General features: G+C 43.1%; 1 protein-coding gene across 5 annotated transcripts in view; it reads left to right on the forward strand.

Moving 5' to 3' along the window:
• atp8a2 (ATPase phospholipid transporting 8A2) overlaps nt 1-12,519 on the forward strand; it is a 48,911-nt gene that overhangs the window by 2,293 nt on the left and 34,099 nt on the right. For 2 of the 5 annotated variants that reach the window (XM_051066825.1, XM_051066826.1), the window contains exons 2-7: nt 1,899-2,006; nt 6,820-6,964; nt 10,004-10,103; nt 11,040-11,138; nt 11,275-11,320; nt 11,553-11,593. In XM_051066825.1, the coding sequence (XP_050922782.1) occupies nt 1,899-2,006; nt 6,820-6,964; nt 10,004-10,103; nt 11,040-11,138; nt 11,275-11,320; nt 11,553-11,593 (539 nt within the window). Of the gene's footprint in view, nt 1-1,898; nt 2,007-5,879; nt 6,090-6,786; nt 6,965-10,003; nt 10,104-11,039; nt 11,139-11,274; nt 11,321-11,552; nt 11,594-12,519 lie in introns of those variants that run through there. The other 3 variants (XM_018673873.2, XM_018673870.2, XM_018673871.2) reach the window with 3 other exon arrangements.

Raw genomic sequence — 12,519 nt, forward strand, 5'->3', positions numbered from 1 at the left:
CCGACTTAAAAACCACGTGACCGTCTAAAGAGCGCTCTTTACTCTGAGCCGTCCGGAATTGTAACTCACCTCACTTTAAGGCCATACACATGCAGAAAGGGATGGTTCTGGTCGCTGTACACTGGGCCCCCCAGGTCTGCTTGTTGCTGTATCAACCACAGCTGTATTGTTTAAATAAATCCCCATGACAAACCCTATAGTGTTAACTGCAGTTCCACTTTTTGGCATAAAATGCTTCATCTTGTCCTCAGAGTTGGAAAGATGGATGGGATGTTGAAACAAGAGACTGCATTGAATGATTTCACACATGACAAACGGACATTGGATTTGATTGTCCTGGAAGAGATGTGGTTGGCTCAGCCAGTGGCTTTTAATAGTGACTGGCACATATTGTCAGGCTGCATTGGTGTTGTGTGTGTATATTAGTGTGTGTGTGTGTGTGTGTGTGTGTGTGTGTAGCTGCATGCCTCTTGCAGCTTCCAGAAATAGAAAGCAGGGCAAATTGCAAGCAGAGATGAGCGCCAACTGGGCCACACTGTCTTCAGGCCAGAGGTTCCCAGATATTTATTTGTTGTTCAAGAAGATAAACAACTGGATCTTTTGACACTGAGGCAGCACATTTTTGCCAGAAGAAAGGTTATAGGTTAAAATCATTCAGCGCCCATTTCAAAGGTAGCAGAATACCCTTTTGAGACTATAGTGACAAAGAGTACATAACTCTCACTTTTACCCATCATATTTGTAGTTTTTGCTTGAATAGGAAATCAGATTGCCTCACAATCAGTCACAGTGCTGTTGTTAGTTGTTTGTCTTTCGATGTGTGTCATGTGATATTGACTTAGTCCTGTAGCAGAACTTTAATCATGAGATTTACTAGTTGTCTTCTTGTTGATATAAAAGCAATGTTGGACTTTCAGTAACATTAATTGATTCTTTTTGGTGTCTATAAGTTGTATAACAGTGTCTACCACTGCCATATTTAAAGCATGGAATGTAAATGGTGCTGTAAAGGGTACTGCAGTATCAGCATCAGTCGGCATGTACATGTGTTCCCTCCTGAATTCTCTACGTTGCCTTTACCGTAATCTGCTGGAGCCTGACCTCTTGATTCTTTGCTCCAATTAGCGAGCTGCCACATCCCTGGTGATGACGTCTAGCAGCTACCAATCTGTCACATTTACTCACACACTCTCAAACACATCCACGCACAGTATACAGAATAATTTTGTTTGTAAGACGACTATAAATAGTGGGTGCTACAAACTCTTAACTATTTCTAAGAGGATCTTTTACACATGAGTATGCAAAAACGCACTTCTCACATTGGTTGAGAAAGCATATAATACTGTAGAAAAGGGTATTTTAGAATTATGTCACAATATAAAGCAACCAAACTGTAATTCCAATGTCTCAATTTTAGCCTACATAAGATAGCCCACATAATTTGTATTTAATCGTAAGGACACCTCTTGTCACAGTGCTGGTGGGTCTAGTTTATGTGAGTCAGGCAGCTCAGCCAACTGTCAACAATACGTCTGTTTTGGGAAGATAATGACTGGTCGTCATGGCTGCCAGCTAGTGAAGATGCTATTTGGGAGATAAAGAGAGGCCCAATAAAGTGCAGCATTGAGATATTTACAGGAGTTGGACACAGGGGGGAGCTCCTGGGTAAGCTATACGCATTTTGGTCAAGTCCATTTCTGTGTGAATTAAACCCACATCTATCATATGCAGGCATGAATATCATCTTGCAATTAATGCTTGCAGTGGCAGGCACATACAAACACATTTACTTTGCAGTTACTAACATATAGATGTGTTGTGTGCGGTATGTATATATTGACTTGTTGTCTTGTGTGTGTTGTTTTCTCCTGCCGCGGCCTCTCTGGCGCCCACAGAGCAGTTAGTGTTGACCACCATTAGGCAGGACGCTTCTGAACTGCAGGACCCAGGCCAGGGCGCCAGCGCTACCATGCGCGCCCGCCTCACAGACAGGTTTGACAAAAGTGAGTTTGCTCGAATTAGACTGGATGACGCCCAGATTGTGTGTCCCGAGTCCCAAGGTGCATGTGGCCATGCAGTGTGCAGCGGCTAGGAGCAGCTGTCTCCCAACCCCTGGCCCTCAAGAGCTACAATGTCTAGTTACTGAAAGTCTCTGGTTCTCATCTGGAAAGGTTAAGACATAATAATACTGCTGTGGACCCTGAAGAATCTGTAGCTCCTTGGGGCCTGGAGTGATGAATGCTCAACTGGAATTAACCCTCTCACTGCATGTGCTTGTAGTTAGTGGGGTGACCACTCATGTCAGACTGTGCTGATGAAGACAGATCAATGTGCACTGGGGTCTTTATGCAAAACATTCAATATGAATACATATGCATGCTTTCAAACACAACACATGCATGTATGGACATGGCATGCCAGAATAGACATGTACATGAACACTGCTGGATGCATGTGTGACACATAAATGACTGTGAGCAGGGTTTAGAGAGGGAGCAGGGGAGGAGCTGCATGCTGGGGCCTTGCATGTTTTTTGCCATTAAAAAGTGTATGTTGACTTGTGTGTGTGTGTGTGTGTGTGAGAGAGAGAGAGAGCGAGAGAGAGAGATAGTCCATAATGCATTGTCAATGTGTGTGTATGTATATGTGCATATGCATACATAAGTGTAATGAATGTTTGTGTGCGTGTTGTAGTCTCACCTGTAGGATTATCAAGTGATGGATTAGCAGCAGGTGAAGTTGCAGAGCAGACACAGAGAGGATTATCATGCTTGCTCACTTGGCCTGTAAGAGGCTTTCTTGCCTTACCTTCTACTCTGTTATGGTGGCAAATGGATCCACTGGAAACGCTTGGGACCAGGTCAACCAAGACCTGCAAGTAGGGCCCGCAGGTCACCTCAGACACCAGGACAGCCATGGGACGTAGGGGTCACCCAGGCAGACGGCGCTCTGTTGGTAATGCTTTCCAGCCGGCTGACAGAGACATATAGAGGAAGATGTTTCATGTTTCTTTTAATTTAATTGAAGCTGTGAAATAAGTGAGGTGGCTATGGTTTAGTGTTTGGCTGAAGAGCACTTTGACAGGGGCTGTGGCTGTTAGAGGATTATAACCTGAGACCTTGCTGTTGCGGGGTGGTGACTCCAAAAACTTTGCCATCATGTTGCCAAGACAAGGAGACAAGACATGATATGCACGCTCTGATTTGCCTTGTACATTTAGCAGCTAAAATGTTTTGACAGCTTTTCAGATCATAAAAACATAGAAATAGTCAGAGTATCTGTCCTCAGTGTGGCTTGTGGGGGTGGGAGTGCTTCAGCAGCTGGGGATAATTGAAGGTATTCTACTATAACTGCTGTTATGATTAGTAGCTATTTCCTTTCTGGCTTATTGCATGTTTGGAAGATAGTGCATTTCTATTAGACATGATTGGATTAAATGTGTAAGCATCTCAAAAGCTATGGTTGTTCCATTTAAAACACGATTCTGGCAGTCACGCTATTGACTCAGCCGCCGAGGGAGATGCGGCGATAATGGTTGATACGTGAATCGTTGCTTGATCGGAGGCTAGGGCACAGCACCAAGGCAGGGTGCCTGATGAAATATGCTCTGCCATAGTGGAAAATGCAGATGAATTATACAGCCTGTCTCAGTTAATTATTCAGTAGCCCTAGCCTGCTCTTTAACAGTGAAAGTTTGGCACCAGGCCAGGGCACCTCAGGTTCAGCCCAAAACACAAAGTTGATACTCCATATTGAGAGAATAGGAAGCTTGTAATGAGTGACATGTATGATGGATTTAATTGTATCCATTTTCAGACTACATTGCCCTTGCTACACTTACTGGAACAGGTTGTTTTATCTGATGGGTAAAATCTGTTTGGTCTAATATGCTTCCAACAACACAGGTATTAATGGTAGAGAGATAGTAAAAGGGCTATTAAGCCTCTCTGCATCTATACATTAATAGGCTAATTTATACATAGGGTTGTTTACGAAGAAAGGGGACGTGTCTTTTAAGCCTTGGCAACCAAATGGGTGGCTGGTAGTATCTTGATAGCATGCAGTGTGATCAGGTTGTTGAGGGAGGATCAGTCTAGTCTTACCTCTTTTGGCTGTCGGTTATCAGACCTACGGTACCTGTTCGCCTAGCCTGGGTGCTTCAAGTGTAATTGACCTGGCGGGTGCTCTGCTGGGGTTTGCTGCTGACTCATCAGTGGCACATCAGTAATGAGTTACGGAGGTGACTGTGCCTCTACTCCATCAGAGATGAGTAACCGAGGCATTGATCTCCTCAGAAATGAATCAGAGCAGAAGTGGGCTGCTGAGAAAGCCATTATTGATCTGCTTGGATTCTACAGGGGTTAAAAAGTAGCGTTGGGGGTGGGGCAGGGGGGCACTGTAAATAGTTCAACAAGCACACAAATGAACCACAGTATAGAGAAAGTAGATAAAACATGATGAAGGGAGAAAGGTACAAGGAAAACAGGGTTGCTTGGTGACAGGAAAAAAGACGACATTATAGTTAATGTGCATTGCCCTTCACTACCTTTAACCTTGTATCATCCTTAATCATTTCCTGACAATCACTCACTATCTTGATTGACCTCAGTGCCATTTGCAGTGTGGAGTGACTTATAGCTCTGTTAGGTCTGGAGGTAATAGCCTGGTCAGAGATATAGAGATGAGAGATAGGGTGCTTGGTTAGACTTTGACCCTTGCTCTCTGCCTCATGCAGACACTTTGCAGACTGGTATGGAGTAGCACTATACAAAGGTTGGTGCTTTTGAAGTGTTTAAGCTTTTAAATTCTCAAAAGGGTTTCTTTTGTAGAGGTGGAACAGCAGTTACGGATGTTACAATAAAAAATGAAAGTTTGCTTCTAATCAATGAAAAAATCAACAAAATGCCTCCCCTTCAGATAATACTTATTTCCTCTAAAAAGATAGTTGAAGCAGTGTCTCTTTATCTTTCACTCTTTCACAAAAGTAGAAGTCTGATGTGTCATTTGTGATGATAGCACATCCACTGGCTACATCTGATTGGCTTATGGTCTGGGTCATTTTACAGTTCCTCACCCACTTTAGAACAACAAGCAGGAGTGGAATATAACCATGTTAACCTAATTGATTGATGAGGGGAGAGAATGACCTGTCTACTGTGGGATTGTAGTGCTGCAGAAACAGGGTTTCAGGACTGCAGAAATTCAATCTGCCAAACCTTGCCAGTGCTTATTCTTTTCTAAATTATTTATGCAATTAGTCTGTTGTTGTTTTCACTGACAGACTCACACACAGACAGACACACACAATACACAAATCACACTATGATACAACTATCCCATAAAATGAGAGGTGCAGTAATTGTATTATAAATCTTAGGAGATAATTAGTGGTGAAGGAATATTAGAGGATTCATTTAAGAAATAAATAAGATCTCACTGTGCTTTAACAATTGCACACTATAGGATATACTAAAAGGCATGGTGGAAAAGTATACGAATATTATCTGAATCAGGATTTTGGGAGTAGCTTACCTGTGGCTTACCAGATAAATGCACTCTAGATTGTAATCTATTTTGCATTACTGGAGATGGCACATGGGCTATCTGCATGTAGGCAAATCATCAGGAGAAACGTGGAAAGCAGAAACCTGTTGTAGAGTGGTCACTGCGCTGTTGCACAGGCATCACAGTGGAAGAGGCAGCGACATGAGGTGATCTCCTGATGGATGGCTTCTGCTACAGGGATGTCATTTGACCCATCTGTGTCTGACCACAAGACCTTAAGGCGATATCAGGCTTCTGGCCCTTTAAAAGCAGAGACCCGGCTTTGCCCCTCCGCAGCACTGAAGGAGCTCCATATGGCTTCCTCCCGTTGTCTGAGTTGTTAGCGGTGAACCGCTCAGCATCAAATTAGAGGGAGATCGTCCGAACCGCGCCGAATAAAGGCTCCCCGAGGCGGCCAGATGACACGGCGGCGGAAGCTTGGTGGGCCAGCATCTTTCACCAGAGGCGGGAGTTTCCTCTTCAGCAAAGCCGGAGGAGGAGAGAGGAGGCACGGCAGTGTTGCTGCATCTGTCCTCGCCCAGGTTCGCCGTTGTTGTACCAGCTGAGTAAACTGTGGCGTCCGGACCTGTTTGCATTGCCCTCACTTCCCCACGGTGTCCGCTGCAGAACCCGTACACAACTCTGTCGTTATTAGGCGCACTCGAGGATGAATAATGTCCCGCTCCTGGAGCTCATGCGGGGGTGAATGAGCGGAGATCACGACGCTTTTAAAATGGTTGGAGATGACAAAGCGAGGCGGGCGGGCGGGAGTCTGCAGGATAAGAAGCGTAGTGCATCCTCCTCAGTCACTTTTTTGGGGATATTTTGTGCCTGTAGCTTAATGACAGCCGGAATGTGCGCCGGGTCTTCTCTGTGTTACATGTGGACAAGTTGACGTGCTGATAAAACAGACGAAGCCGGTGTGTTTGTTCGCCATTGTGCATCCCTCAGCACATCCATTATACGCGGGGGGTCCCGTGGGCGTCGCGAAACGCGCTCGTGTGCATTGACGCTACCTGCATAATAATACGGAGAGAAAAGGGGGCTGTTTATAACGGGAAACGTCACTGAATCGACCCGTCGGATTCAGCATACAGTAGCCTCTAGTAGTAATTGGTCGCATTCGCTGTTGAACTGTAAACCACGTCTCCCGTCTATGTCTCTGTCTCTTCCTCCCTCCCTCCCTCTCTATCTCTGCTTCTATCTCTGTCTATCTGTATCTCACTCGCACTCACTCAGCCTCGCCTCTCTCTCATCAATCCAACGGTGCAGGACCTGCTTGCTCGTCCGCCGGTTACCGCAAGGCAGATGATGAGATGTCCGGGACCACTTCCCAGGCGGATCCCGTAGACGCCACGGAGCGGACGGTGTTGCTCAACCGGGCACAGAATACCAAGTTCTGCGACAATCATGTCAGGTAGGTGTCACTTTGCGCTTTTATCAACTGTACCTTTTGCTGTGATGCATGTTGTGTGACCTCATATGCACTGATTTTTCTTTCGTTTGGTGTACACTGGAATCATTTAATGTTTAAACGGTTTCCCAGAAGTTTTTTTTATCAGTGCTTAACAAACCATAGCAAAGTATACATGTCACCAGACTTAGAAAACATCTGGTCATGTTTGTGTTTATTCAGAGGTTGATAGCTCAGCCTTATTATGCTTAGTGAAACACAAATTTGTATTTCACCTGCAGCCTTTACCAGAGAGGTCAGAATGCAGGGTCAGCTTATAGGGATTCAGTGTCTTGCTAAGGGACACTCTGGCAGTGTGAATATTTGCTCAGAAGGGCTTTAAACTCATTTTACCAGGTTGAAGGACATTATAGCCTTGTTTGTATGTTTTTCTTCCCAGCATACCATGTGCGAAAAGTAGACTTTGGACCAGTGAGGTTTTTTGTTTTCTCTCTCCCTCTCTCTCTCTCACTCTCTCTCTCTCTCCCTCTCTCTCTCTTATTAATTTTCCTTTCTTTTAGTTTTGCCTTAAATCATAATCATCAACATCATCATTACCTCTACAATTACAACAGTTCTACAGGGGAAACTCTATTGATAAGGCTATTTAATAACTCACCTATTACATGATTATTTGACGCTCTTCAGCAGTCTCACAGGGTGAGGCTGTCATATGCCCCTTTCTGAAGTCCAGTTGAGAATCTCAGTTGAAAAAGTGCTTGGCTTATCAACTTAACGTGACCGTGTTGCTTAATCAATACGTCCTCATGTATATTTAACACTGCCAATACAAGTAAACTTACTAATACAAGTGTTTACATAAATTACAAAAAGTGTTTGGTAAAAGGTGTACACTGTGTATGTGTGAGGGGCATAGCAGAATGAGCGACCGTGGATAAAAGCTGTTTGATCTGCTCTCTCAGGGCTCAGTCAAATAGCTAGATGTGTTATTCTCTTAGTCATGACCTTCTGTGGTGTGAGCAGCTTAGGCAAGAAGAAGTGGACTATAAATCTTGGACCACACTTTATAAGAATATTGTTATTTCACACATTGTGCTGGTGTCTCTCTGTGTAGTACAGCACTGACCATGAGTGAGTATCCTGCTTGTATGTAGCTGTCTGTCACAGGCAGGGCCAAACGGCACATACTGCAGTGAAGAATCTCTTTTATCAACATCATCCCAGCTGTCATCGGCATATTTTAGGGGCTCAGCTGTGGTCATAAATAGTATGTTGTAGTCAGGCAAACATTATTACAGTTTGATTCAGACTGATACCCATACAATTTCTCCCCTGTCTCCACCTTTTATTATTCCTATTTGCTTGTATTAACTGTTGCTGGCGCCATAGGGAGCACTGGGCTCATGTTCAGAGAGTGGAAAGCTTGTTGTTAGTCAGTTGACATTCAGTGGTCTTGCCATTATTGTCAGGAGATTCAATTTCACTTTCAAAAGAGGCTATTTCAGCTCTGCAAATAAGATTAAAGTGGGTACTCCCTGGCTCATCTGATTGGATCGCATGTAGTGTCCTGCCCCTGCTGCATGTTGATTGGAGACTCAGGAGCACTCTGCTCCAGAGGTGTGCCCTTTTATGTGCTCCTGTGTTCCTGTAACTCTTTAGTTTATGTTTTAAAGGTTCAATAGCTTTATTGATTTCTCTGAGATTAAAGCCTTATAGCTTTTATCTATATACTCAACTCACCTCCTCGCCATCCCGCAGGTCTTTCACTTCCATATATCATTGTATGCAGTTGTTTTTATACAACATGAGCATTAGTGCTGCTCTCCTACGCACACAAATGCAACTAAGTATCTTGCTATTAGAGAAAGACATGCATTTCCAGGAAATCTACCTGCCTGTGTTCTGTGTTCTTCCACTTAGAGGGACAACTCCTCTCTGACTTCGACCCAGTGTTTTCTTTTGACCTTAAATGTATGAAGCACACTGACCTTTTTTTTTTAAAAAAAAATAAAAACATGACAAAGCCACACAGCAGCAGGAGAGCATCACCCCTGCAGCTAACAGCTGTTAACACCGCCAGCAAGCTGAACATCTATAGTATGACAAATAACACAGCCAGATGTTTTTGACTTTGTTTTTTTTTTCTTGGTCTAGTGGAAATGTGTGTGTGGAGTCTGGTATCACTTGTCTTTGATTAGATTGAGGCAGCTTTATCTGTTGGATCATCGGTGTAGGATCACTGACTCTGAGTTATCCAGAGCATCAGGGTCAGGGGTGTGTGTTTGTTTGTGTGTATCATCCCTGTCTTTGTAGTTTTGTGATTGTGTGAGTGAGGCAGACGGAAAAAGTGGGTTTGAGTTCATTTTCTAGGAGATTCTGAACTGTGATAGAAGTGTGTGTTTTGCCATGCAGTGCATGTATTTGGTGCACTCTCATAAACGCAAACACACTCACACAGACATGCACTATCCATTAAACAAAAGCCATTGCAGAGGCTCTTACTTTTCACTCAAGCCACACAGGAGAAAACAAAGCAGGCCTTGACTTGAAGGTTGAGATTTTTATTTTTAGCCTCTCTAAAAGGCCTTACGGTAGTTCCTGGCTATATCAAGGTTAATCAATAGAGTTGTCTGATCAATACAGGTGATTGACAGACAGGTTGAGGTTGCCAAGGTTTCTTGCACCTATTTTCTGGGGCTCTGGGTCTAAATTTAGATTGTAAGGTTAAAAGTATCTGTCTATTTATAGGTGTGATGTGTGTGCAGCCCATAGTGTCTCAATTTGCCCTCTCTGAGCACAATTGAGTGTTTCTAATAGATTTTCAAGTGCTGCAATACTGAAACCCAAATGGAGTCTGTTGTTGTTGTTGTTGTTGCCTTTAAGGTAATGCTGTTTGAGCGTATCAGGTTAAAAAATCATTAGCACACAATTTATGCATGAATTCCACCTTTTACTAATGCACTTCCTGGCTCGGCCCCCATCTACCTGAATGTAAACATAGTGTAAAGTCTCCTTCTCCTCTCTCCTTGTTTTCTTCTACAGTACCACCAAGTATGGGATTCTCACCTTTCTGCCCCGGTTCCTCTATGAGCAGATCAGGCGGGCTGCCAACGCCTTCTTCCTGTTCATCGCACTCATGCAGGTAAACCCCACGCAGAAAACACCAAGGATCAGTTTGGCTCAGAGTGCTGTTTGTTTGGTTCCAGCTTGATTCTGTGGCCCACACAGGCTTTTAGATAATAGATCTTGAAAAGTCTGTTTTTAAAACATTCCCTGGATTCCCACAGGCCCAGCTATTTCTGAAATGCTGTATTATGGATTTTTGAGAGATTTTCACTAGATGGCAAAAGTTAAGATTTGGCCAAAAGGAGCAGAATAAAAATATAATTCAAATGAAATATGACTACTTTACAAATGGATCACTTTGCAGATTGATGCTAGTACTGATATATCAAAATGCACAGATTTTACTTATTTACTCATTTGCAAAATGAAATATTGCATGTTATTTGTTTTCATCATCCGGTTTATCCCTCTGACAGTTTTTAGAACTTTTATGAACTAAAGAATCTATCCATTCATCCATCCATTATCTATCCCACTCACCTAAAGGGTCGCAGGAAGACTGGAGCCAATCTCAGCTGACATTGGGCAAGAGCTGAACTCAAAAAATTTTAAAGAAAAATTACATCACAGAAAAAAGAAAGTACAAATAGTAAATAGTAGATAGTAAATCCCACAATGTGCCAGAGTGGCACTTTTTTTCTGCTTTGATCCTCACAGAAAGCTGCACTAGCTTCGATTGTGCTAACATGGTGTGACCCACTGTCTTGTGTGATTTGAAATAAACAGACAATGAGATGTTCAAAACAATATCTGTGCAACAATATCTTAATAGCATTGTTCATATTACCAGCATGCAGGTTGAGCCTGTTATCCTGAAAAGCTAGCATGTATCTGCCTAATGCATTAACAACTATTTTCCATCACTGCGATGATTCTTTATGGGTGCTTCAAGCTACTCAATGCTCTCTCTCAGCAATGATTCCTGAGTGTTTCCTCTCTTGACCCTCAACAGCAAATCCCTGATGTATCACCGACCGGTCGCTACACCACACTGGTCCCACTCATCTTCATCCTCACCGTGGCCGGGATCAAAGAGATCATAGAAGACTATGTAAGTACAACAGCAGCCCCCTGCAACATGGTTAGAGTTTAGGTTAGGCTTTTAACTCATTTTTAAATGTCTGAAGGAGGAGAGATGGGATATCTAGTGGTTTTCTTGAAAGCTAATGCATCTTCTTCTTTTACAGAAAAGACACAAAGCAGACAACACGGTCAACAAGAAGAAGACAACAGGTATCGTGTGTGTGCTTGTTAGTGTGCATTAACTGTCTGTGCACTTTTCCATGAGTGTGCTTGTATCTATTTGTGGGGTTTTGTTTTCCTTTCATGGCTGAGTGAATGGCTCTTGCCTGTCACTCACTATACTGCAGGCCACGCAGCCCCAGACAAAAGTTTAGTCGCTATGAATACTGTATGAGTGCTGCTCTATAGGCTGACTGATGGCTGTGTTGTCCTTGTCTCTCAGTGCTGCGCAACGGAGCCTGGCAGACAGTCATCTGGAAACAGGTATCGCTAACATCACGGACTTCCTCTTTGTTGCTCTCTCACTCATCACCCCTGTGCTTTCTCTTTCTCACTACCTGGCACTTTTCTATGGGTCAATTTAACACACACTTTATCGGCAGAAATTACCTGGAATAATACTGTGAGAAGCAGCATTATCTGATTGTTAAAGCTGGTGATTGACATAGGAAAGTTCTTAATTTGCTTGATTATTAAATGGTTACATTTGTCTCAGAGGAGCTTTGTTTCTGTCTCAATCTCACTTGAGCTGTGATCACATATGTTCTCTTGCTTTGGTTTCCAGAATTTTTTGTGTCCTACTTTTTCGTGTCCTAGACTGTAGTCACTCAGTCTGTGGTTGGGTCAGCATCTGTCTGTGTTTTGGATCCTTGACAATTAAGTGAAGCTCTTCCAATTAGTATTGATGTTTTAGGGCCAGATAACAAGTGAGTTTGTTTGTTGTTGTCAGGCTTGATTTATCCAATGTTCCAAATAGGCACATCTTGTTTGCTGAATAGTTAGATTTTGTCTGTTGGTCTCCAGTTTATCTGAATCAGTGAACCTGCTCACACAAAGCTTTTCTTTCCTCTAAGGTATCTAAGCAAAATGAACCTAGTTTGTCACACTGTAATGTGTGTTCAGTATATGTTCATAAACGCTGAATGCAACCTTTTCTTGAATGTGCTCATTAACTGAGTCCAGCTGTGTGCAGTCTCGCTCCAGCAGATCAAATCAAATCAAATTTGAGTCCTTGTTATGTGGGTGACAACAGCAGAGAACGGGAATTAAGCCCCATTCTTATTCAGGGTCAGTGCAGGTGAAGGAATTTTTCTAGCTGCCTTGCTAACATAGTGATGTTTGTGTCAAGAAGTAGTGATAAAACAGTCATAGCTACATATTCTGGCTTTTTTTTTTGGTCATCAACTCCA

The sequence above is a fragment of the Lates calcarifer genome, linkage group LG24 (assembly GCF_001640805.2).
Source record: "Lates calcarifer isolate ASB-BC8 linkage group LG24, TLL_Latcal_v3, whole genome shotgun sequence".
Taxonomy (NCBI): Eukaryota; Metazoa; Chordata; class Actinopteri; family Centropomidae; genus Lates; species Lates calcarifer.